The sequence below is a fragment of the Amblyomma mixtum genome, chromosome 5, assembly GCF_055824585.1.
Source record: "Amblyomma mixtum isolate Tamu chromosome 5, ASM5582458v1, whole genome shotgun sequence".
In the NCBI taxonomy this organism is placed as follows: Eukaryota; Metazoa; Arthropoda; class Arachnida; order Ixodida; family Ixodidae; genus Amblyomma; species Amblyomma mixtum.
The window spans coordinates 55,327,559-55,349,936 of NC_143016.1; the positions used below are offsets into that span (position 1 = coordinate 55,327,559).

A 22,378-nucleotide genomic window follows, 5' to 3' on the forward strand; every position below is an offset into this window, starting at 1 on the left:
GTACACGGGCCTCTAGAATTTCTCCTCCAAAGAAATTCTAGCCGCCGCGGCCGGGATCGAACCCGCGTCTTTTGGTCAGCAGCCGAGCACCATAGCCACTGAGCCACCGCGGCGGCGGATCTATGAATGTAAAGTAGAGAAGAATATATTGGAATTAACCAATTACGCTATCGCGTGTCCCCTCCAATTTTTCGATTGTACGGTTCTATCCTGCTACTCATAGCAGCGAGAACAAGACGAGAAAAGAGTAACTATTGTGGAACTACCTTACCGATAATGAATACTCCGCGCGCATTTATCAGGCGCGATCATCATTCCCTTTATTCCGCCCTCTAGTTGGCGTGTGAAGTCGACGAGGCAGAAGAGCTGTATGAGTGCCGTCCGCAGACAATGTGGGTCAGTCTTCTGGTGACTCATCTTGGTCTGTGGTAAGTGTAGAACCGTTATTATATATCCTGTCTCCTGTAGCATAACTGCCATATGCGGGTGCAATATGGCAGTTTGGTGCGCTGCGAAACTCAAGGACGCGAGAGAGGCACTATAATGGAAACTATATAGCGCTCGTGTGTGTCGCATCTTCTCGTGTCTGTGTACAATTGTCACGTTGGACACTATTATTTTATTCAGTTATGAATCTGTGATGATACAAAAGGAAAGAAGATGAGCGGACCGCGTTGCAGATGTCTTCTATCAGAAATAACTTAGTCCACTCTGAACATTACAAAAACGTAATGAGACCTGATTAAAGTAAATGTCTGTAAAATCACCTGAGCGGGATATCCGTCTTAAAACATGTCAGGAGATCTAAAACAAGTACTTGCTATGGACATCCCTCGCAAGTACTGAAAGGCGTCAAGTTATTTGGCTGTGATTCGGATATCCGTGGGACCTGGTGCTGTCACGGGTACTTTCCGGTTAGTGCTGCATATTCATATTTACTTGATTTATTGTTGCGAAAGCAACACTACGCGAGTCGCCGAGCCCTTTCGCGGAGCTGAGGCAAGGCCATACTGCGCATGCGGGAGGAACAGTGACGTCACACGGCGCACAGCTGGCGCGCCGCCGCCGTCGCTGCGCGGGTGACTCACAGGTGCCGCCGCGCCCCGCTCGCCAGTTGCGCATGCGCAGTAGCGGCGCATAGCTAGCGTGCCGCGGCCGCCGCTGCCGCGCTCTCTCCATCGCCTCTCTCTCTCTCCTCGTTGCTTTCGCAATCCTCCAGGTTTAACCAGAGCTAAATCACTGCCAATTTTATTTTTCCAGGCGCAAATGAAACAAATTGCGGAAGGGTTCCGATCAGTAACGCAAAAGCGGTTTTACGTAGACAGGACAATAAAACTGGGAGCGCATCTTTCATATGTGTATATATATTGGTTCGCAGCCTCAGAAAGCTTCTTCGACTTGCGTTTGGCGTCTTGCATCTTTTATGTCTCATACCCAATAATCCTGGACAAAAGCATTTTTGAGCTGGAAACGTTTAATGAACGCAATTTTTTCATACAATGTAATATTTCACCGTAACAATCAATATAATTCGCAGATCATTCGACGGCAGTCTTCAATTTTTTTTTTCTACTAACGCTTTTGCTATCATAAAAAGCTTTCCCCCATTGGATTCCTATGGCTGTCTTAACTGCTCGAAGCGATCGATGGAAACATTTCAAAAGAATGATTTTGCTACATATAAGAGGAATGGACTATTGCCTTCAATATTTCCGTAAAAGTATCTTACAATTCTCTTCAAATTTTTGTCCGAAATTGTTGGACATGCAAGCAGTCATATCCGTATACACACTCCCTAGGAGACGTGTACACACCCCGCTGTTTTTCTGAAGGCACTCCCTTAACTGTAACGATTTTTTTTTTTTACGCACGACGGAGAATTTTGTTTTATAGCGTCTGAAGAGGGCAATGTACGCGTAGTGACAAATCGTCCATAGATGGCTTGCGGTGGAAGGAACCACGTAATTAAATATATATTACTACCGCTTCTCCTTTAGCCTCAACACCACCCCTCGGCCCCCTTCTCCCCCTAGAAATTTAGCCACCCCTCCTAATTTAAATTTCTGGGGAAACCCCTGTCTACAAGACACAGCGACGTGCCCGCATTGTTTACACACCACCAGCAGTCAAATGTGGGTCATACACCAACGTTCCTGGCGTGTTTTCTATACAGCCATTAAAGTTATTATGCTTTTCTAAAAGCGCGCTCAAGCTGACGCTCACAGGCAAGGTTCAAAGAAAGTTTTGTATTTTTTCCTAATCATGTTTCAGGGACTGGTGCACCTGTCCAAAATCCGGATTTTGCTGCTTCTGGGTAAGCGCGCAAATCTCTACCGAAGCCTTTGAGAAAAACCTGCAGTTTTTCGCAGATAGAAAATTGGATTGGAAAATCTGCCCTCTAATCTATTCAATTTGATGTCAAGACCGAGAGGCACTTCGTGATCACCACTTGGAAGTGTATAGCGATACAGCCTAGCCTCAGGAACCCGCACCGTGGCCGAATGTGGCGACACTTGTATTGAATTTTCAGACATTTTCTAGTATACAAAACTCCGTGTTCAGCGAAAATAGTGTCTTTGTCATTAAAACGTGGTAATATATCGATACACGCTAACTTAAATTTGTCCTTACACCTTTAATCGATGAATTCTCACGCATAAAGGTTAGTCCTCTAGCTGACACGTCGTGTTATAGGCGCTATGTTTTTCATTTTCCGGTGATTTATCTTTATATAAAGTTTAACCTCGTTATAGCGAAGTTGAAAGGGCCCGACGATTACTTCGTTATAGCTCGTGTCGACCGAGTTTTCAAGGGGAATCGCCATTCCTCCCTTATATCCATTGTTTCGTTATAAACCGTTTCGTTATAAATGGATTCGTACAGGTAAGTGCGCTAATCGAGGTCCCATGACCTTTTTTTTTAAATTAGATTTTTGTACGAATGTGTCGAGACAAAGGAATTGTACTTAGTTTCGTAGGAAATGGTGCAGTTTTCTTAGAGAAAAAATCGTATATTACAGCAGGTGGAAAACGCGGAAAGCGGCTCCTAAGACTGAGTCCAAATGCATGCATCTGGGTCTCTGCTTTGTGCCTTAATATAGCTTTTAGAATGTCGAAAACCTGTTTATGTTCGGCGCTATGGTACAACAAATTCTGGCCACTTTGCGCATCATTCGAAAATCCCGCGGCTCTTGTGCACGCGCAAGAACGCGATTTTCTTTGGATCCCCGCTTGGGTCAATGGGATAGAGTAGAGTTGGCGGTGGCCCGGGCGAGGCGGAGGTCATGTGACACGTGCGCCTCGGATCACATGCCCTTAGTGCTCCTGTTTTGCTCCACAGCCGCGCGATTTTGAAATGACGCGCAAAATGGCCAGAGTTCATTGTGCCCCGGCGCCCAGTGCAATCGCGTTTTCGAAATTCTAAAAGCTAATATGACTATTACTAACGGCCAGCTACAAATTTCTGATTGCAACCAGGCTTTGCAATCGTGCAATCGTGCTTTTACGTTATTATGCGTACTTTAAAAAGAAGTATGGCTTTAAGCGCGCATTTGAGCTAGAAATTACAACTTGAAGTTATCGGCTCTAGGCCCCTCCCTCTGGCAGCGACGGCTATAGTAGCCTAAGTGACGTCATAACCTGACGGCGCCGTCGTCCGCTGCAAAACTACCGCGCGCACGGTCGGTGCGAAGCAGAGCGCGCGCCTATGCTTGAGTCCGGTCGTGTTGTGGTGAAGTCGCCGAGACCTGGTAGAAGCTAGACAGAAAATGAATAGACACGGGCCTTTGTTTGACTATCGTCTCTCCAATTTCCCCCTTCACCCCTACCCTGAACAAAAAACACACTCCCCTATGCATGCTCACTACGCGCAGTTCACGCGACCGTCGGCTTACGTCGTCACGAATGCGAGCGCGCGTGTGTTGCCTGACTGCTGCACGGTTCTGGATAACTTTTAAAAATTCAATAACAAATTACTCGCTCCACCAAATGACCTCACATTTTGTCCAGTTGTTCCGAGATGTATACCGAATAACAAATGCAATAAACAGCTTAAGTCGGAAAAATGGTGTCATGACCCTGTTAAGCCCCCTGTTAAGCGTGCGCCCGAAGCCCAAAATCTGCCAAGAAACGTGATCTCGTTATCACTTAAAGCAACCGAAGGTTTGCTAACGCAGCCCCGTTGCGATGAAGCATGCTTCTGCTACTTCCCGCGTGGTTTGATCTCTGTGAGAATACAACACCTTTGCTTGGCTTAACAAAGCAATGCACTTTTTCTTCTTGTTTTTCATCACTTGCGTGAAGTAGCAGAAGCATACTTCATCGCAACGGAGCAACGGGGCTGCGTTAGCAAACCTTCGGTTGCTTTAAGTGATAACGAGATCACGTTTCTTGGCAGATTTTGTGCTTCGGGCGCACGCTAGTTTTATCATTGTCATAGTTTTGTTTGTTCAATTTTGTTTTCATGTATTATGCCTTCCTTATATACCCAGGTTTTCAAAATAAAGGCTTAGTTGTGAGTTCAGCGCTTGTCCTGTCGTCGCCTTTACTCTTGTCTCTAGTCTTTTGTGCGCTGTTTTTCAACCATGAACCTGTACCAACTCGCCCAACTTAACGTTCTACTAAGTCATATTTCCTGTGGCTAGGTCGCCTGCCATAGTGGGCGGGGTGTGGGACGTTACAAGGTCACGTGACCTATCTGTCTCGGCCAATCAGCGAATTTTGATACAGAACATCGGCGGGGTTTGGTGTGACAACTCTAATGCTATCGCATTAAAAAGTTTACTATTAGAAATAAGCTCTCCAGCTTGCTGTTACCATCATTCACCTATTTTCTGGTGTCCGCCCCCATAAACGTTAATATACTGCAAAAGCTATGGGTACACCTCAAAAGGCCTATTTGAATAATTACTGGTATATGTTTTGCTGAAACATCCCCGAGCACGGGTAAGGTGGGTGGCGGGAAAGAAGAATCGCAGGCAGCTTGAGATGTCCCCTCTCCAGCTTCGTCTGGGACCCTGAGCTGCCTCCTCAACCTGCTTGAGCACGTTGAGGCAGCTCAATTTAAGTGAAGGGTGCCATGAATTCAAGCAATCGTGGTAGCCATCAAATTTGCAAAGCTTCGAGGAAGCGGGACGCAGGGATTAATATGCGCAACAGCTCTCGTAATAGAGTATTACTCACTGTATCAGAGTTCGTTATAAGCGGACTAGTCAGCTCGACATTTTACGAGCAGGCTTTTAATCTCACTGGTGAGTTGCATAGTGGTAGCTAAACGATCAGTTTCACGTAGTTTGCGCGCGATTACAAAAATGATCATGTGCGATGACTTACTCGATTTGTAAAAGAGCAGATGGCACCTGCATTGTGAAACGATGAGGCACAATGCTTACACGTGCAGTGGAGTAGCGTGCGGTTTCGTTTTTCTGTAAAAGCCGGGTTTTTCTTGAAGACCCATTTACAGAAAGATGGGGGTATACACCGTGTACGGAGGAAAAAGATTGCAGCTCACGTCGAGCCTTCGCTTCCTCCGCTCAGAAAAATCAACCTGGGTAGCACTGCCACCGGCGGCTGGTACATTGAACCCGCCTCCCATATGGGGGTATACAGAGTACGGTGTTGCAACTCGGGTAGCATGGCCGGACCGGTGATGGGATGAGAATGATCGGAGACTGGGTTACGAGGACGGCAAGGAAAACTTTACACAACTATAATGTACACGTACAGCAACTGAGAGTGCTTCTCAGTCGAAGAGTCTCGACGACAGGGACCTTCTTTTACTGTCCTCTGCACCGAGTTTTATAGGGGTTTTCTTCCCCAAAATTCCTAGACGGAAGCCGGGCTTGCCGAGGAAGGCGTGTCCCAGTTCACTGTGGCAGATCATCACGCACTCTCTCTCCAGGGAACACACCCCATCACATGTTGAGCTTGAGAGGAGGGTGCCATCTACGTCGTGTTGCTTGCTCCGCCCCGCGTGGTCAGAAGTGCGATCATAACAACGGTTAAAACGGTATGCTCGAAAGCACATGCTAATGCTTACACGTACAAACTCGCGCAGCCATGCTGGGGGCCTCCAGAACGCAAGCCCTTCTGCGAGCGGCTGCCGCCAGAGGCGCCGCCATCGCTGTCGTCCCAGATTCGGTCCACAGCGTCCAGCAGCACGTGGGACGAGAACTTGTACGACGACGTCGAGGTGCCCAGCCCCAAGCAGTCAACCATGTACGTGCGGGACAAGGAGGGCCTGACGCAGATCTCCTACGAGTCCATCCCGGGCCACAGCGAGGTAGAGGCCACCACGTCGCGACACAAAAAAAATCATGCCACCTCCCACGGGGCGGCGCCAGCCGATGACAGGCCGAACCAGGCCGCCGGTTACAAGAGCCCACCCAACCCCGAAGAACATATTTACGAGGATGTGGACAACACGCAGAAGAAGTGACTGTCCGGTCAATCATGGCTGGCGTTCTTAAAATCATGCTTGCTTGCATTGAATAGTGGGCTGTCGTGCAGAGTTGGTTAGGTATTCCGAAATGCGCGAAAGTTAGACGTCCCATATAAAGAACTGTGGTCGTCACGCAGTGCGTGCGACTTCGTGAACTACGAAAAAAGTTCATGCATTGTGCCGGCCGGCCCATAAAATTTCGAGTACAGCTGCATCCGAATTTCCAGCGAGGCGCTTTACGGTTTGCTGTATACATGTATGTCCGTGCTCAGTTCAATGTTAACTGTAATTATTCCCTTTGTTAAGTGTATTCTACCCTGCAGTATCCTCTAAGAATATACATAGGTGTGCAAACAACACGCTATACAAACTTCTGAATCGAACATAAATAAGATTGGCTTTAAATTTATTTGCCTAATCAAATGCAAGACGGATTTTATAGAAGTGATGCTCCAGTGTGTGCACCCTGCTTACAAAGGGCGGCAGTGGATCAGAAAAGCACTTTTCTTGACGCTATTATATGAATGTTGTTCGAACACCGTAACAGCAGCACCTTTCTAGTTTATTTTCTCTACCGCACGCATTAGCCGGCGTATTAAGCCGTTGAACATCATCCCTCTAAATCCACATGTGAACAGTTTCAAACATGCCTTTTTTTCCTTCCGCAACTGACCTGCGGAATGTTCATGTAATAAGTTAATATTTCCGCTTTTCATTTGTTATTTAGCCATGTCTTGCATATATCTTGTTCATTTTTCCCATGCCCACCTGTAATGCCTCACAGTTGAGACGGAAGTATTTGTAAATTAAAACACTAACACGAGATTCAATGACATCTGTTACGGTATATATAATTTCAAATATGAGGCACGCATTACGATAGTGAGCTCATATCTGTACAGTTCTAGAGCTCTCCTTTTATTTTTCCCGAAACGCTCGATCGTTTTTCGAAGACTCTCCTCTGCAGTCCACCGATCTATGCGTGCGGCGTCACCGACGACCACTCCTCGGGCGACGCATTACAGAGCAGCTGCTGCAAATGGATCGTAAATTGCAAAATTGGTTCCTGTGGAAAGGAAATGGCGCAGTAACTGCCTTACATATCTCGGTGAACACTCGAACAGCGCCATAAGGGAAGGGATAAAGGAGGGAGTGAAAGAAAAAAAGAAACGTGCCATAGTGGAGGGCTCCGGAATATTTTCGACCACCTGGGGATGTTTAACGTGCACCGACATATCACAGCAAATGGGCACCTTTTGCGTTTCGCCTTCATCGAAACGCTGCAGCCGCGGTCGGGTTCCAACACGGGTACTTCCGTCCAGTAACCAAGTGCCCTAACCACTGAGCCACCGTGGCGGGTGATGGATAATGCTCCATTCCTCCGTTCTCGCCGCGTTCTACCTCCTACTTCCACGGTAAGCACCCTCTGGATGGTTCTCGTGGTAACCACCCTGCGGTTACGCATTCCTACGCTCTCGCCAAACCCTCCTCCTTCCACAATAATTAACCTTCCTGCAGTTCCTTCCAGGTAGTTCCCGTGGCAGTTGTCCACCGGTTGCGCCTTCTTCCACGGTAACCACCTTCCGGATGGCTCCCGTCCTTCCGGTTATTTCCTACACTCTCGCCATACCCTCCTCCTTCCGTGGCAACCATCTTTCGGTAGGGGATTTCTCCGCTTTCGCGATACCGTCCTCCTCCCACGGTAATCACCCTCCTAGTGGTTTCCATGGCAACGCACCCATCGTTTACGACTACGATTACAACATGCTACTACTATCACGACTACGACAACGCGAAACCCAGGAATGAAAACGTAACTACAATGTGAAAAAACTTGCACCCTTGAGGGTGCTTTTCCGTGTCTAACTTACACCCTCCTAAAAGGGTGCAAAGTATGCTCATCGCACCCATTGTAAGGGTGGGATCGTTAGGAGAGATCGAGCGGCCGTGACAGTTGCATCCTTTTTTATGAATACCCAAAGGATGCAACGTATGCTTGTCGCACCCATAGTAAGGAAGGAATCGTTACAGTTGCACCTTTTTCCCGAATGCTTTACAGTTTCACAGGTTTTGATTGCTTTAAATGGCGCTGCTCAATTTTTTTGGGGGGTGCACTCTTGAAGGGAAGTTTCCTACATTTCCTACGAAAAGCTGCCGACGACCTTTCTAACTTTGCACTAGAGTTACGGCATCTCTAACTGTTATTATTATACTTAGATGTGTCTTTCACGGTGTTTCTGAACCTCCTTGCTTGGAGTCACATTTGTGATGTCTGCATGACGTCCACGGCGTGATTGTGCTGAATAGCCGACCGATATTTCGGACTCCAATAATTCGGACTAGCGCGATATTTCGGACTTCGCTGAGGAACCGTCGCGCACCTCATAGGAATGTGTACATTTTCACGACCGATATTTCGGACTTTGTGGAGTGTAGAAGTTCGAATTTTCGGACTAAAATAGGCGCCAACAATATTGTGATTATCGTTTTTCAACCTAAAGTTCGTTATTTCGGTCTAATATAGACGCGAGCGGGCATCGCTGTCACAACCGACCCGTTTGCTAGGGTCCCTAGAAATACTTGCAAGTATTTCTAGGGACCCTACGTTGGCCGCCACCGCGAAAGGCGCCATCTTGGATTTAAACGGAATCGGCTCGGCGGGCGCAATTGGACTGGCTTGGCTATTTGTTCTCCATTGTTGCCTTTCGAGATAATAAGATGCTCTCCATTGCCATCGAGATGGCCTACAAAGGGCGCGCGATCACATGGAAAACGGTATAGCGGGAGAGCTGCAGCGTCCGCCGCGGCTTGGACGACGCCCCCCGCAGTGCGCGGAGCGGGGGGAGGTGGGTACTGCATTCGGAGGCGCCCGCTTCCGCTCGCGTCTTATCGTGGGTTACCCATGGGTTAGGTCGGTCTTCGCGAACGTCATTGCCCCATGCAAACTGACTGTTCTTGCTTCGTGCAGCGAGTGCATTCATTCGCGGCATGACTGCGGCCGCGTCGCACTATCCGGTATCATGATGTGATAGCGTGCGGACATGAAGAAAGCATGGCTATGACTCAAATAGTCTAATATCGCTTGAAGACGGAACATGGGGAGCGGCGATTTTGAAAGCTGGTTTTTCGCAGAAATGGTTATTTTTTTTTAAGTTCACGGATTTTTTGGACTGTTCGATTATTCGGACCATTTTCCGGGTCCCGCCGAGTCCGAAAAATCGGTCCGAATCCGAAAAAAAGAAAAGAGCTAGCTAAAGGGGGCCAACTTTCAGCAAACCCGCTCACACAGTAACACGATACTGTCACGTTGTAGTGACGGCAGTCCAGCGGTCAGGAAGACACCAGAAATACTTGGAAACGAAGCTCTTTATTTGGGCTGACTTGCGCCCGCAAAAGAACTGAATCACTCGGTGGCGGCGTAAGCAACAATCGTGTTCGTCAATCGTCGATCTACCAATGTCCGCCGCTCGCGGCATCGCTCAATTTAAAGCCGGCAAGGAAACCCCCAGACAGCAGGACAAGACCATCTACAGTAATTTGGAAAAACCTAGATGCAGCCCTTCATGGCTGCGATCAATCGAGATTAGACTGGTCGCTTCTCGCGTCACGAACAAAAATGATAACAGCCCTTTCATGCAGCCTTGAGCGTGAACGAACAAACACTACAATGATACGTGGCATTACCCCCCTTCCAAAGAAGCATCGTCTCGATGCTTTAAAATGAAATCAAACACGTAGAATGCATCGAGAACTTAGAGCCCTTTAGCGTTCCTAATAATGTGTAAGGGCAGCGGTAAAAGCTTCAAGTCTGGCCGTGTCGTCGTCGGTGTTGTTGTAGTTTTTGTCGTCATATTTGTCGTCGTAGTAGTCGTAGTCTTCGCAGGGGTCGTCGTCTTCGTAGGGGTCGTCGTCTTCGTAGGGGTCGTCGTCTTCGTAGGGGTCGTCGTCTTCGTAGGGGTCGTCGTTGTCGTAGGGGTCGTCGCTGTCGTAGGGTTCGTCGTCGTCGTAGGGGGCATGGTCTTTTGTTTTCGTCGATGGAGGATCTTAGTTCTTGCGCTCAGAAGCAACCTCACCTCCGGAGGCTGCTTTATTCATTTTAACCTTCGGGGGCTGGGGAAGCGTCCACGCACTGCGTACCCTCGGCTAGGAGATACTTGGCGCGGTGACGATGGCGACGGAGAACGCGATAGGCAGCTCGGCGATGAGTATCCTTCCCGACGCAAAAAATCCTCGATTCCGGCTGGTCGCTGGCCGGGTCGGGGTCGTGGGGCGTCGTAAAAGGGAACCCTCGGATGCCCATTCTCCTGTATGGGCAGTACCAGAGAATGTGACCGGCTTCTCCGCAGTGGAAGCATTGTGGGCGACGCTGGTCGGGTGTTCTCCACTCGACGCATTTCCTCGGCCGTGTACGACGCTCGTAGGACGGGCGAGTTGGGGCGAGAGGGCAGCGCTCCAGCGCAGCTGGCTAAGGGCTATAGGGGCTTGGGTCCCGTTGTCGAGGTACAGGACGGCGCACTGCTGCGGCGTAAGTCATGGCTGGAGGCTCCAGAGGCTGCGTGGTAGACTGGAGTCAGGTCTTCCGGCGAATAACTCAAAGGGCTGGCGTCACGACTTGCAGGGGTTGTCCGGTACCTGGAAGGCTACCCAGCACCTCCACCAGATGTCACGTTGTAGTGACGGCAGTCCAGCGGTCAGGAAGACACCAGAAATACTTGGAAACGAAGCTCTTTATTTGGGCTGACTTGCGCCCGCAAAAGAACTGAATCACTCGGTGGCGGCGTAAGCAACAATCGTGTTCGTCAATCGTCGATCTACCAATGTCCGCCGCTCGCGGCATCGCTCAATTTAAAGCCGGCAAGGAAACCCCCAGACAGCAGGATAAGACCATCTACAGTAATCTGGAAAAACCTAGATGCAGTCCTTCATGGCTGCGATCAATCGAGATTAGACTGGTCGCTTCTCGCGTCACGAACAAAAATGATAACAGCCCTTTCATGCAGCCTTGAGCGTGAACAAACACTACAATGATACGTGGCAATACTATAGTGTGCCACGTTTTAAAGCACAGCTTTTTGGCGCCCGTTCCTGCGTTTCGCGGTGTCGCCGTTGTCCCTCGTAACCAGCTCCGCAGCCGGGGCAGCGCTGCTCTAGCTGCGCGCGCTCCCACAGTAACCATCTTCCGGATGGCTCCCATCCTTCCAGTTATTTCCTACACTCTCGCCATACCCTCCTCCTTCCATGGCAACCATCCTTCGGTTAGGGATTTCTCCGCTTTCGCGATACCCCCTGCTCGCCCGCCTGCCCGCCCATCTGCCTGTCTGTCTGTCCACTTGCTTGGCTGTCTGCCCGTCAACAAAAGTACACGATCAACAAGTTGCGTCCCCGCGTCATACGCTTTCAGGTCTCCGCTGTTTAAAATCGTTTGCTATAAAAGGTCGAGTAATCTTTGGTCCAATCCAATGATCAGTTGACGCTGCCGACCAATTTCGGCTAGTTTAAGTGGCCATACTGAACACTGGCTTTGAAGGACAGGTACGAGTTTCTCACGCAAGGTTCAAAAGTAAATTTTCAGCAACAAAAGTGAGGGCGTGTGTTCATTATGAAAGTAGCTTCATTATGAGAGTAATACACGGTATGTCCTACTTCCCATTGCCAAGCGTCCCAGTGCAGTTTCTTCGGCTTTACAAGACACGCCAACCAGCTGAATGTGACAAGTGCACTCACGAAAGCTAAAAGCATGAATTTTATTACGCAAAATTTCATCTGAGGCCCTGAAAGGCACTATTCTTTGTACAGAGGTTATAAAAGGCACATTTATTGAGCTGAAAGCAGAGGCCCTGAAAGGCACCATTCTTTGTACAGAGATTATAAAAGGCACATTTATTGAGCTGAAAGCAGAGATTAAAACAATAAAAGTAAAAGTCAGTAAAAAAGCTGGCAGGTACTGCCTTTTGTATAAAGTCATTGAAATTTTGCATGCTATGGGAAGTCCATGTTCTCCTTGTCAGGATCCATAAAGTACTGCATTGGAGGCCAGAGCTCCATGTCATCTACAGTGTCTGTCAGGAGAGGGAGGAAAAGGAAGAGTGCTACATGAGTACAAGAGAACTTTTTGTTAACACACTGCCAAAAAAGGAAAAGATGCAAAAACTTGCACCTGCATATATCCTCTGAATACAGAACAGATATCCCAACTAACTTAACATTCGAAGTCTCAGAACTGTAAATGTCATGACTATGAAAAAGAGTTAGTTCGCGGCTGCCTTGAACAGGCAGGAATACCGATACTAAAATGATTGTTCAGCTGGAATTAATCGTGTTATGGACCACCAGAAATACGCAGAAATTCTTAATTGAGAAGCTATGGCCTGTCAAAGCAAACCGAAACTGGTGTAATATTTACAGTGGCTTTAGAGAATTTTCATATTTTGAAGTGTGCAAAATAAAGATTGCTAAGAAACCTGTGACAAGAGCCTGCATATACTGTGCCTGTCGGTACTCCTTTACCATTGGATGCTGAAGTGGTATGTCCCAGTTCGAAGAGCCGCAGTTTTGCCACCCGTGCATGCAAGTGGTAAAAATCTGGTTCTCTTCTGGGGTTCCACATGTTTTCACAGCACTGAACGTCGCATGCACTTCCAAGCGTTTAAGTTAGTCCTAGCCAATTTATATTACTTATATAAAGAAAATAAAACATGCACATGCTCTCTATGTAGCCACCAACAACCCCATTTGCATTTTGTGGCTGAATTTTGCACCAGCTTAAGGTATAGCACTGTACCGATGACTTGTGACATACATATGCTGCCACACACATACCATCTTTTGAACTTCCAGCAGGTTCCTTGCTTTCCTGGCCAGGTTCGTTGTCAAGTTCCTTCAATGGACTGTGTGGCACAGTATGCTTAGAATCCGACCTGAAAAAGCTTGACTTTTACACAAAATCCACAACCGAATGGACAAAAACAAGCCACAATCCAGAGCAGAAACAAATCTAAATGAAACATCAGTTTCTGTGAGCACCGCAGTAGATGTTAAGCAGAGCACTGATTATGCTTGACAGTGGATGGTGAAAATGTATGACAAGACAATGAAAAAAAAAATGGCCAAAATTTGATTTCCTGAAAATTGCGTACACTTGTATGCCCCATTTTTTTTTTTGTGCTGCCACCAAGTTTTATCGCTGAGATCAAACGGGAATTGCTCTAAAAAACTGTTTCGTGAACCACGGCAGCTGTTTAATGTGGGGGGAAACACACAAACAATAGGCTTTTGTTCTTTGAATATATAGGTAGAAAACCGTAACACTTTGCAGAGCATATTTCTTCACGACCGTTCTATCTATTTTGACCCCATTTGTTTTGTTGCACTCCTAAGGCAGTAAACAAGACTTGCTTGGTTTGTAAAATTTGTGAGTTTTAAACTTCTTGCAAGAAATTTCCTTCTCACTCTAGATATGTCAATAAATAATGCACTGCAAAAATTTGAAACCAAAATTTGAGCTTTGAGAAAAAAAAAATGCTAAGAATGTCTTGACCTGTAGCAAACCAATAGGAACGGAATGTAAAACCAGCCTTCAGAACATTTTTTTAACTCTGCAGTCTTATTACAAGGTTCAGAAGAAAATATACATGATAAAACGATTTTCTGAAGTTATAACAATGAAATTTTGTGAGAGTAGTCGTGAATTTTTTTTAGCAACTAGAAATAATTTAATGTAAATACATCAAGAAATAAAAAAATGTTTGCTGAAATCCACGTCCCACGATATGAACAATATCTAAACAACCTCAAAGTGAATGTGCCATATTCTGAAACCGGCTAAGCTCATCGCTCTCTGCAGATCTGCTCTAACCTGCAGCGTTTCTCCTGAATCACCATGCAGGGGCACGCTGATTCGTAGAAAAATGTGGCGCGTTGAACAAAGTGGGTACAGAAGTGGAAGAGTAAGCTAGTTAAGAAGAAGGTTAGAGATATACAACTACCTCATTCAAAATGATTGTAAGTGAACCTATTTTTTAAAGTTTGAAAATCTGAAGCGGGGGTGTCGACATACAACCGAAACCAAAGCATGGCACCATAAATAAAGGCGAGACAAATGAGCTACCAGGGATGCTACAGCGTGGTTGCAATTTTGTGTTTGCTCTACGGCTTTCCCAGTAGCATTCAGCTATTTTTTGCGCTTGTTCGAAAAATAGCTTTACTTTCAAATGCGCACTTGGTGCTCAAGGGAGTGTTTATAGTTGATGGAAGGGCCACTGTTGCAATCGCAGCAGCATCGCTACTCGGAACCATGGAATGGCAGCGTTCCAAGAAGTGTCTAGCTGATGGAAGGGCAGACGCCGCTCACGCATAGTTTTTCTTTGGCCCTGTTTGACACATCTGACGACCGCCAGCCACGGTTTACCAGTTTTTAATGTAGTACTTTGTCAATCATTTATGCTCCGGGTCCTGCAAGCGTAAGGTGCCCATTCGCGGCTACATTCAAGATGGCTGTCATTTTTTACGCGGAAAAAACAAATAACTGTGCGCTGGGCCGCAAGTTCGATACCTCGTAACAGGCGATACAGGCAGGCATGATGGCTAAATCGAGGCAAATTTTTCAGCTGTTCCTCGCGATGTCATGGTGCGGCTGTTAGCGAAGTGTGCGATTTTGAGGGCTGATGACGTGATGCGGTTGTTTGCAAAGTGGGGGATTTCGGTGGACGACGACATTAGAATGACATGCCGTGGAACCGCCGCAGCGATGACAACGGCAGTGCTAGTGAGGACGATGTGCAAATGTAGATGAGTAGCGCAGTGACTAACACTTTTGTTTTGGACTGTGCCCATGCACACCTCCCCTTTTTCCTGACGTGCAATATGGAGGGAGGGGTTGACTTATAATCGAGTACTAAATACTCTGATCTGGACAGCTCTGAGAAAGAAGACATTGTAAAGAAGACTTGCTGGTTTTCTACAAATTACAACATGGGGTTGTGCTCAGAAACAGCCCAAGCTGAGGGTACACAATGGAAATATTTATGATCCATTTACACCAAAACAAGGTGTAACATGGCTGCAAAACAAGAATTTGGCATGAATGACAAGAAGATGAGGGTAAACCTGAAGTAAAAGCTTAAAAGCACCTGGAAGTTGCGCTCTACAGCCTCTCGTCTCTCCCCCTACCCAGCAACCCCACACCCTCCAAACGTACCTTCCTGGCATTTAAAGTGCTACACAGCAGTTAACCAGTTCCATGTTGAACAGAACTGCCCAGAACTAGTGCAACTCATTTTGAGAGCACAAGCTGATGGGCGAGTTGGTTATTCATTGTTTGATTTGAAGCAGCGCAGGGCCAAAAGCCAAAGAAGAGAGCAGAGAAAGAAACTGACGACATCAGCGCTGTGTCGTCCGTTTCTTTCTCTGCTCTCTTCTTTGGCTTTTGGCCCTGCGCTGCTTCAAATCAAACAATCATTTTGAGAGATATGCCAGTGCAGCAGATATTCATTTGCATACTATATGTGCTTATTACACTTTTTATGCGCTCCATTAACTTTTCAGCAGATTGCTCGGATTGAAAAAGACAAACAGCACACGGTTCTGTTCACAGACTTAAATTTTACTGAATCTGTAAAATTTAGTGTACTGTACAAATGTGTCAGTATCATGGGCTGAAGAATTAAACAACAAAAACACAAACGCTCTTTTACCATGTATACATCGGTCAAGAGGCCGAGTACGTGCAGTGCTTTCTACTGCTATTCTTAACAGCACACAAAGAGTTGCACTCAGCATGACATGTAGCATGCCAGATGCATTACCAGCCTCATTCCGGAAGCAGTGGGAGCCAGTAGGTGATGGTGGAAAGTTATGCATGGAAAGGTAATGGAAAAAAGGTTGTCTGCAATGCACAGCTTGAGCTTTATAAAAACTGTATGTGCCATGGTGCAGTCACTGTTGGTGACTTGGGTCGTATCGAGAGTGACTGTAGGCTCAAATCCTTATTTTGTGAAACAGTGCTGTGCTTTGGTATTCAATAGCTGGGGATGATGTCGGCCAAACAGCCGATGCCAACTCTAGCCTTCAAAATTGTGCAAGGTTTCAGCGATAAGTGGTGCACTAACCTGAGATCGGCCCAGGCTTGTTGTCTCTTGCGTGCAGATTCCAGTTTCCTGGCATGCGAGGAAAGGGATGCCCTGAGCTGGCCCACCTGCACCTGCTCGGCCACAGCCTGTTCCTCCAGGCTCTGGCCAAAGTAGATAAGCCGTGCTCCCTCTCGTGCACGGGGAGTCATGGTCTTCAACAGCTGTGCCAGGGATGCCGGGGACTCGTGGACTAGTGCTCTGGCTGGTAGTGGTGCCCGTTGAGCCTTGTCTTTAGCCGAGGCTGCTACTGTTGGACTTGCGACTGCAGCCCTTGCTGCAAAACAAACAGTGGAGCCAGCATTGTGACTATTCATTGATACCTTAGATGAAAAAAAAAAAAAAACAAAAGGCCATCTCTTTGCTGCCTCTCAAAGGCCTTCTAAGCGGCTAGACCCTAGGCTACAGCAAGTAGCCGTCGCGACCACGGGCTGCCGTCGCGACCCCGGGCTGCCGTCGCGAGCCCGGGCTGCCGTCGCGACCCCGGGCTGCCGTCGCGACCCCGGGCTGCCGTCGCGACCCCGGGCTGCCGTCGCGACCCCGGGCTGCCGTCGCGACCCCGGGCTGCCGTCGCGACCCCGGGCTGCCGTCGCGACCCCGGGCTGCCGTCGCGACCCCGGGCTGCCGTCGCGACCCCGGGCTGCCGTCGCGACCCCGGGCTGCCGTCGCGACCCCGGGCTGCCGTCGCGACCCCGGGCTGCCGTCGCGACCCCGGGCTGCCGTCGCACCCCCGAGCGCTAAGCGGTGCCCGGACATCACTCATTTAGCGATTGCCAATCATGCAGCACGCACCGCGAGTGAGTGGTGGCGCACAGCTATAAGTAATAAATCCCAGCAGCCGTAAACAGATCTGCATGAATGCATTTCCTGTGCTTCTGCATACCGATTTTGCTCGGTTTTGAAGATGTGAATTTTGGAAAATGCCAATTTTTTGGTGACAGTGAGAAATCCATATTGATATTCTTATATATATGCATATGTCAGATTAGCCATGCACTGTGCTGAAGCAATAAATTAATAAGGGCACACACACAAGCATGAGCATGTCCCATAACTAATATCAACACCTCAGCACATTGAGGTTCTACCGGATATCCATCACAAAAGTGCCATGGATTGATGGCAGTCTGTGTCATCAACATTAAAGTAGGTATAAGCATGACACGCTTGCAGTGCAAAAAGAGTTGCTGACAATGTGTAAATGCCACAGTACCCTCAACTTACATTGCTGACAAGAGTGAGATACATGTCAACTCCTCAAACATTACCTTCTCTCAATAACAGTTACACTGGCAGAGATGGAGGTGCTTCCTTTCAGTAGTCATAAATACATGCAGGGCTTGGAAGCCACGCCAAATTTTAAAAATTCAAACCATATATTAAAGAAAACGGCTTATTTGGCATGTCCCAAAGGAATTCTAAATGCTTGGCATTTAATACACCTGGGAGCAGCGTATGTAAGAGAAACTAAGATGGGCATTAACAAGCAAATTTACAGAATGGACCTTCCACAGACGGCCGTGTATTCTATTGAGACTTTTTTATCTATAAAACTTCTGGGACCACCTGGATAACATTCTATTAAAGCTACATTAACGGGAACCTGAATGATTTCGATGGCATATTGTAGTGCAACAGATCTGTAGAGGAGGTCTTTGTGTGTATTAGAGTCAAATTTTAAAGCTCTGCATGAACCCTGTAATTTAGAAACAATTTTGAAAATTTCTGCTCGCAGCAGCTCGCAACCAATTAGGGTGACACCTCTACCCCGATAATGTCAGTAGACAGACTAGGCCAGCCAGACTAGGCCAGTGTGCAAGGCTGGCCCTTTTGCACACTGACGTAATCAAGGTAGGGGATGCGCGGTGAGATGCATTGCCTTAATTAGTTGCAAGCTACTGCAAGCAGCTGTTTTCAAAAATTAGTTCTAAACTATAGGGTCCACGCAGAGCTTTAAATTTAACTGGTTTATTGGGGTTTAACGTCCCAAAGCAACTCAGGCTATGAGGGACGCCGTAGTGAAGGGCTCCGGAAATTTCGACCACCTGGGGTTCTTTAACGTGCACTGACAACGCACAGTACACGGGCCTCTAGAATTTCGCCTCCATCGAAATTCAGCCGCCGCGGCCGGGATCGAACCCGCGTCTTCCGGGTCAGCAGCCGAGCACCGTAACCACTGAGCCACTGCGGCGGGGCTTTAAATTTAACTCTACTACCCACAAAGACCACCCCTACAGATCTGCTGCACTAGAATATGCCGTCGAAATCATTCAGGGTCCCTTTAATGTAGCTTTAATAGAATGTTAACCAGGTGGTCCCAGAAGTTCTATAGATAAAAAAGTCTCAATAGAGTACATGGCCGTCTGTGGAAGGTCCATTCTGTAACTTTGCTTGTTAATGCCCATCTTAGTTTCTCTTACATGCGCTGCTCCCAGATGTCTTAAATGCCAAGCATTTAGAATTCCTTTGGGACATGCCAAAGAAGCCGTTTTCTTTAATATAGGATTTGAATTTTTAAAATTTGGCGTGGCTTCCAAGCCCCTGCATATATTTATGACTACTGAAAGGAAGCACCTTCATGTGTGCCAGTGTAAATGTTATTGAGAGAAGGTAATAGGGAGGGGACATTATCGGGGTAGTACAGCCTACCAACTTTTGTCAAATATATTTTCTTTGCAGCAAATGAAAGCTTCACGCCCAAATAAACATACTCAGTTGTGCAGCTACAAAACTCTACGGAACAATTTAAAACTCAATTTCCCAGTACGAAAATGATGCTTTCCCACCAGTGGTAGTTGGCATCTGCAAACCATGCCCTTACAGACACGCCAACAACCACCCACCATCAAGGAAGTAAAGTGCATGACATCAACTGAGATACTCAGGTTTTCTTAAAACTTTAAAGCACTAGGGTGGTTTTAAAGACTACTTATAAAATAAGGGTGGCTATATCTACCTGCAACAGCTTTTTACTAGTTCTTTTACCAGTTTGTTACCAGCAGTGCTGCTGATGCAGTGCCAATCTTAGCACAGTGGCAGTCTGCCTTTTCAGAACAACTTGAGAGATGACGAAAAAGCAAGGTTAAATCATTCAGCAAATGGCGACTAGATGCAGAAGAACAAATTCAGGCGCCTGAAATTCCTTCCGACAAAAATAGCCCTCCGTAGTAAGCTCTGTACTGTGCTCAGTCCTATTCATAAAGTGTAATATGACCACTCGAAGGCAGACTACCAGAATGGCCATGCAGAGGGACTAAGTTTGAACACTGTAACGATGGCCACTGTCAACTCTGGCATGACTTTCTTTGAAATTTAAGATATAAATTCCAACCAAAACTGCAAGTTCTGCACTTGTAGATCTTTTGCTGAAGTGACAAAAACAAAAAGATTCCAATATTTTTCTACTCGTTTCCAACAGTGGGCTGTCCCTTCAGACATCAAAAAAGTATCGAGGCCAGACTCATAAATGCTTGGCATTTAAAAAGCTACCAGATGCTTGTAACACGAGAAATAAATAAAAAACACTTCATGGGAGGCCACAGATGGTGCAATGTCATGCAGACAAAAAAAGAACCAGAGTCAGCAAAAAAAAAGGAAAGAAACCTGTCTGATAAGGTTTGTTATCAAAGAATTCAGCCATGGGCCTATGCATACCAGAGTCAGCAAAAAAAAAAAAAAAAAAGAAAGAAAGAAACCTGTCTGATAAGGTTTGTTATCAAAGAATTCAGCCATGGGCCTATGCATGTAGAATGATTACAGTTTTACAATGTCAAGGCAGTGTGAAATGCTGCATAATGCCCAAAACACTCATTTAGAAATGCCATACCCATGTGGTCTGTCTCCTTGTTCTGTAGCTGCCGAATTACAGCTTTTAGCTGCAGCTCTCTCTTCTTGGAAGCCTTCTCTTGAAGCTTCAGCTGGGACTCTCTATCCCGCAGTGCTTGCTCATGAGCATCCAAACTGCACAAGACCGGAACAGCCACTGCGTTATATCAAGTGCAAGTAAGAAAGCCCACAGATTCAATAAACCACTAGCCGTGAAGAGACTGGAATGCCTCTCAAATACTGCAGACTTAATGGCCACAAAATTGGCTCCAGCAGGTTAGAGGAAGTTTTTTTTTTTTTTTTCATGAATAAGAAGCATTAACCCTTTCAGACGCCATTTTTTGTTTTTTTCACCGAAGTAGTATATTTAGGCCTCAAGAAAAGAACTTTGCTAGTTTTTGAGCGTGAAAGACCAGCAGGTAAGTTTGTACAACGATGTGCAGAATTCCGTACAAAGTGCCAGATTTGTTAGAAATAGTAACACCGAAATGTTCTCATGTGTCAGGTAAGCACCCTAGCAATCGTGGAATCATTTAGCGTTTCGAATATGCACATAACGCCCGAAATTGAGCAAAAATAATCATTTTCTTTACTTGCAACAAAATCTGTCTGCACAAAAATGGTGGACAAAGTGCTACCTAGCCCACTGTTGAGTGAAATATTTACTGCGTTCGCTACATGGCACAAAAAACCAACTTATTTGCGACAAGAAGGCTACTCAGTTCAACTGAAACAATGAAATCACTGCTAGGTGCACTAGTCTCTCAGAAAAAGCTGTGAGTTTGCTGTCTACACAATTGTGTACAAAGCGCCTTAAAGGGTTAAGGGCACAAAAAATATGACTAACACAACTGATGGCATCACATGCGAGTCACTTGAACGGAAAAAAGAAACTGGCAAGTTGCAGGTGCTATTGCCATTGTGGAGGCAACAAGAATGCCTCTGTTCCCGCCACCAGGCAATGGACCTTTAATGACACCAATGGCATAGCCTTAATTTTTATTTTTGGTGAGGAAGGGGAAAGAGATGTAAAAGTTTATGGCAAAGGAGAGTGGGGCCACATTTTTGGGCGAGGAGGGTAATGTGGTTTCAGTGCTGCTAGCACTCAATAAGCTATGCTTCAAATTACATATCTTTTCCATGTGATGTTCATGCCAATGGGCAGCTATTGCTCCTACGTATTCTTGCACTTTGCGCCAACAGTGCGTCGTTCAAACAGTGCCTGCGGGCGCCAGTTGTGGCATGGCTGAAGGAAAGCATAATAGGTGCTTAAAACTTTGGGAAGCTGGTCTTGAAAAAATAATTTTTAATATGGTGATGACAAATTTTCAGGGTACACGTGTTTTTATGTGCTTATTCCAAATATGCCATTTAATTTGTTGTAGAACTACTGCTTGAGCACTTATGCAATTACAAGATTATACAAGATTTTGGAAAATTTTGCTGCCGAGGAATTGATGAAATGCATGCCATTGATTGGTCTTGACATAAAGGAATGCAATGAGAGTAAAATTTTCTGGCCAATCATAGAACTTGAGTTAAGGGATTTTGAAGTCGCACTCCAGAAACAAGAATACAAACATTTCTTCCCATTTTCTTCCCAAAATTTCTCTCAAAACATTACACAACATATTACATAAGTGTATAAGCACTAGTTCTGCATGAAATTAAATGTCATATTTGGAATCAGCACACAAAAACACATAACCCCAAAAGATTTTATAGTTGTGACTTCATTAATAACAATTTTTTTTTCTGAGACCAGCTTCCCCGCTTAACCCATCACACCTTAACACCACACACAGACAAACAATGCCGAATGCTAACCCTCATAGCTTGTCTCAGCATGCTGATCAATGTTCACCTCCAGATTCTCCACGGGGTGTGTATAAAGAAGAGGGCAGAGTTTCAGCCTGTTTATATTGCAGCTGCAGCTTGGCCACTGGCAGTATTCACGGGCAGACTGTCAGCAGTGGCAATGTGATGAATGT

The 22,378-nt window shown here is 46.4% G+C and overlaps 2 protein-coding genes across 4 annotated transcripts in view; one reads left to right on the forward strand and one right to left on the reverse strand.

Annotated features, from left to right (window-relative positions):
• Window positions 1–332: 332 nt before the first annotated feature.
• Window positions 333–6,749, forward strand: LOC149342209 (uncharacterized). Its single transcript, XM_089542125.1, has 2 exons — window positions 333–428; window positions 6,055–6,749. Exon 2 carries the CDS (start codon window positions 6,214–6,216, stop codon window positions 6,433–6,435), a length of 222 nt encoding a protein of 73 aa, XP_089398251.1. The 5' UTR covers window positions 333–428; window positions 6,055–6,213; the 3' UTR covers window positions 6,436–6,749.
• Window positions 6,750–12,168: 5,419 nt separating this feature from the next.
• The window catches only part of LOC149342210 (uncharacterized), a 65,845-nt gene continuing 55,635 nt past the window's right edge, over window positions 12,169–22,378 (reverse strand). For all 3 annotated transcript variants that reach the window (XM_089544505.1, XM_089544503.1, XM_089544506.1), the window contains 4 exons: window positions 20,389–20,522; window positions 16,545–16,839; window positions 13,258–13,355; window positions 12,169–12,497 (listed from right to left, as the gene is read on the reverse strand). In XM_089544505.1, coding sequence (XP_089400631.1) covers window positions 12,418–12,497; window positions 13,258–13,355; window positions 16,545–16,839; window positions 20,389–20,522 — 607 coding nt within the window. In that variant the 3' untranslated portion in view covers window positions 12,169–12,417. The remainder of the gene's footprint in view (window positions 12,498–13,257; window positions 13,356–16,544; window positions 16,840–20,388; window positions 20,523–22,378) is intronic.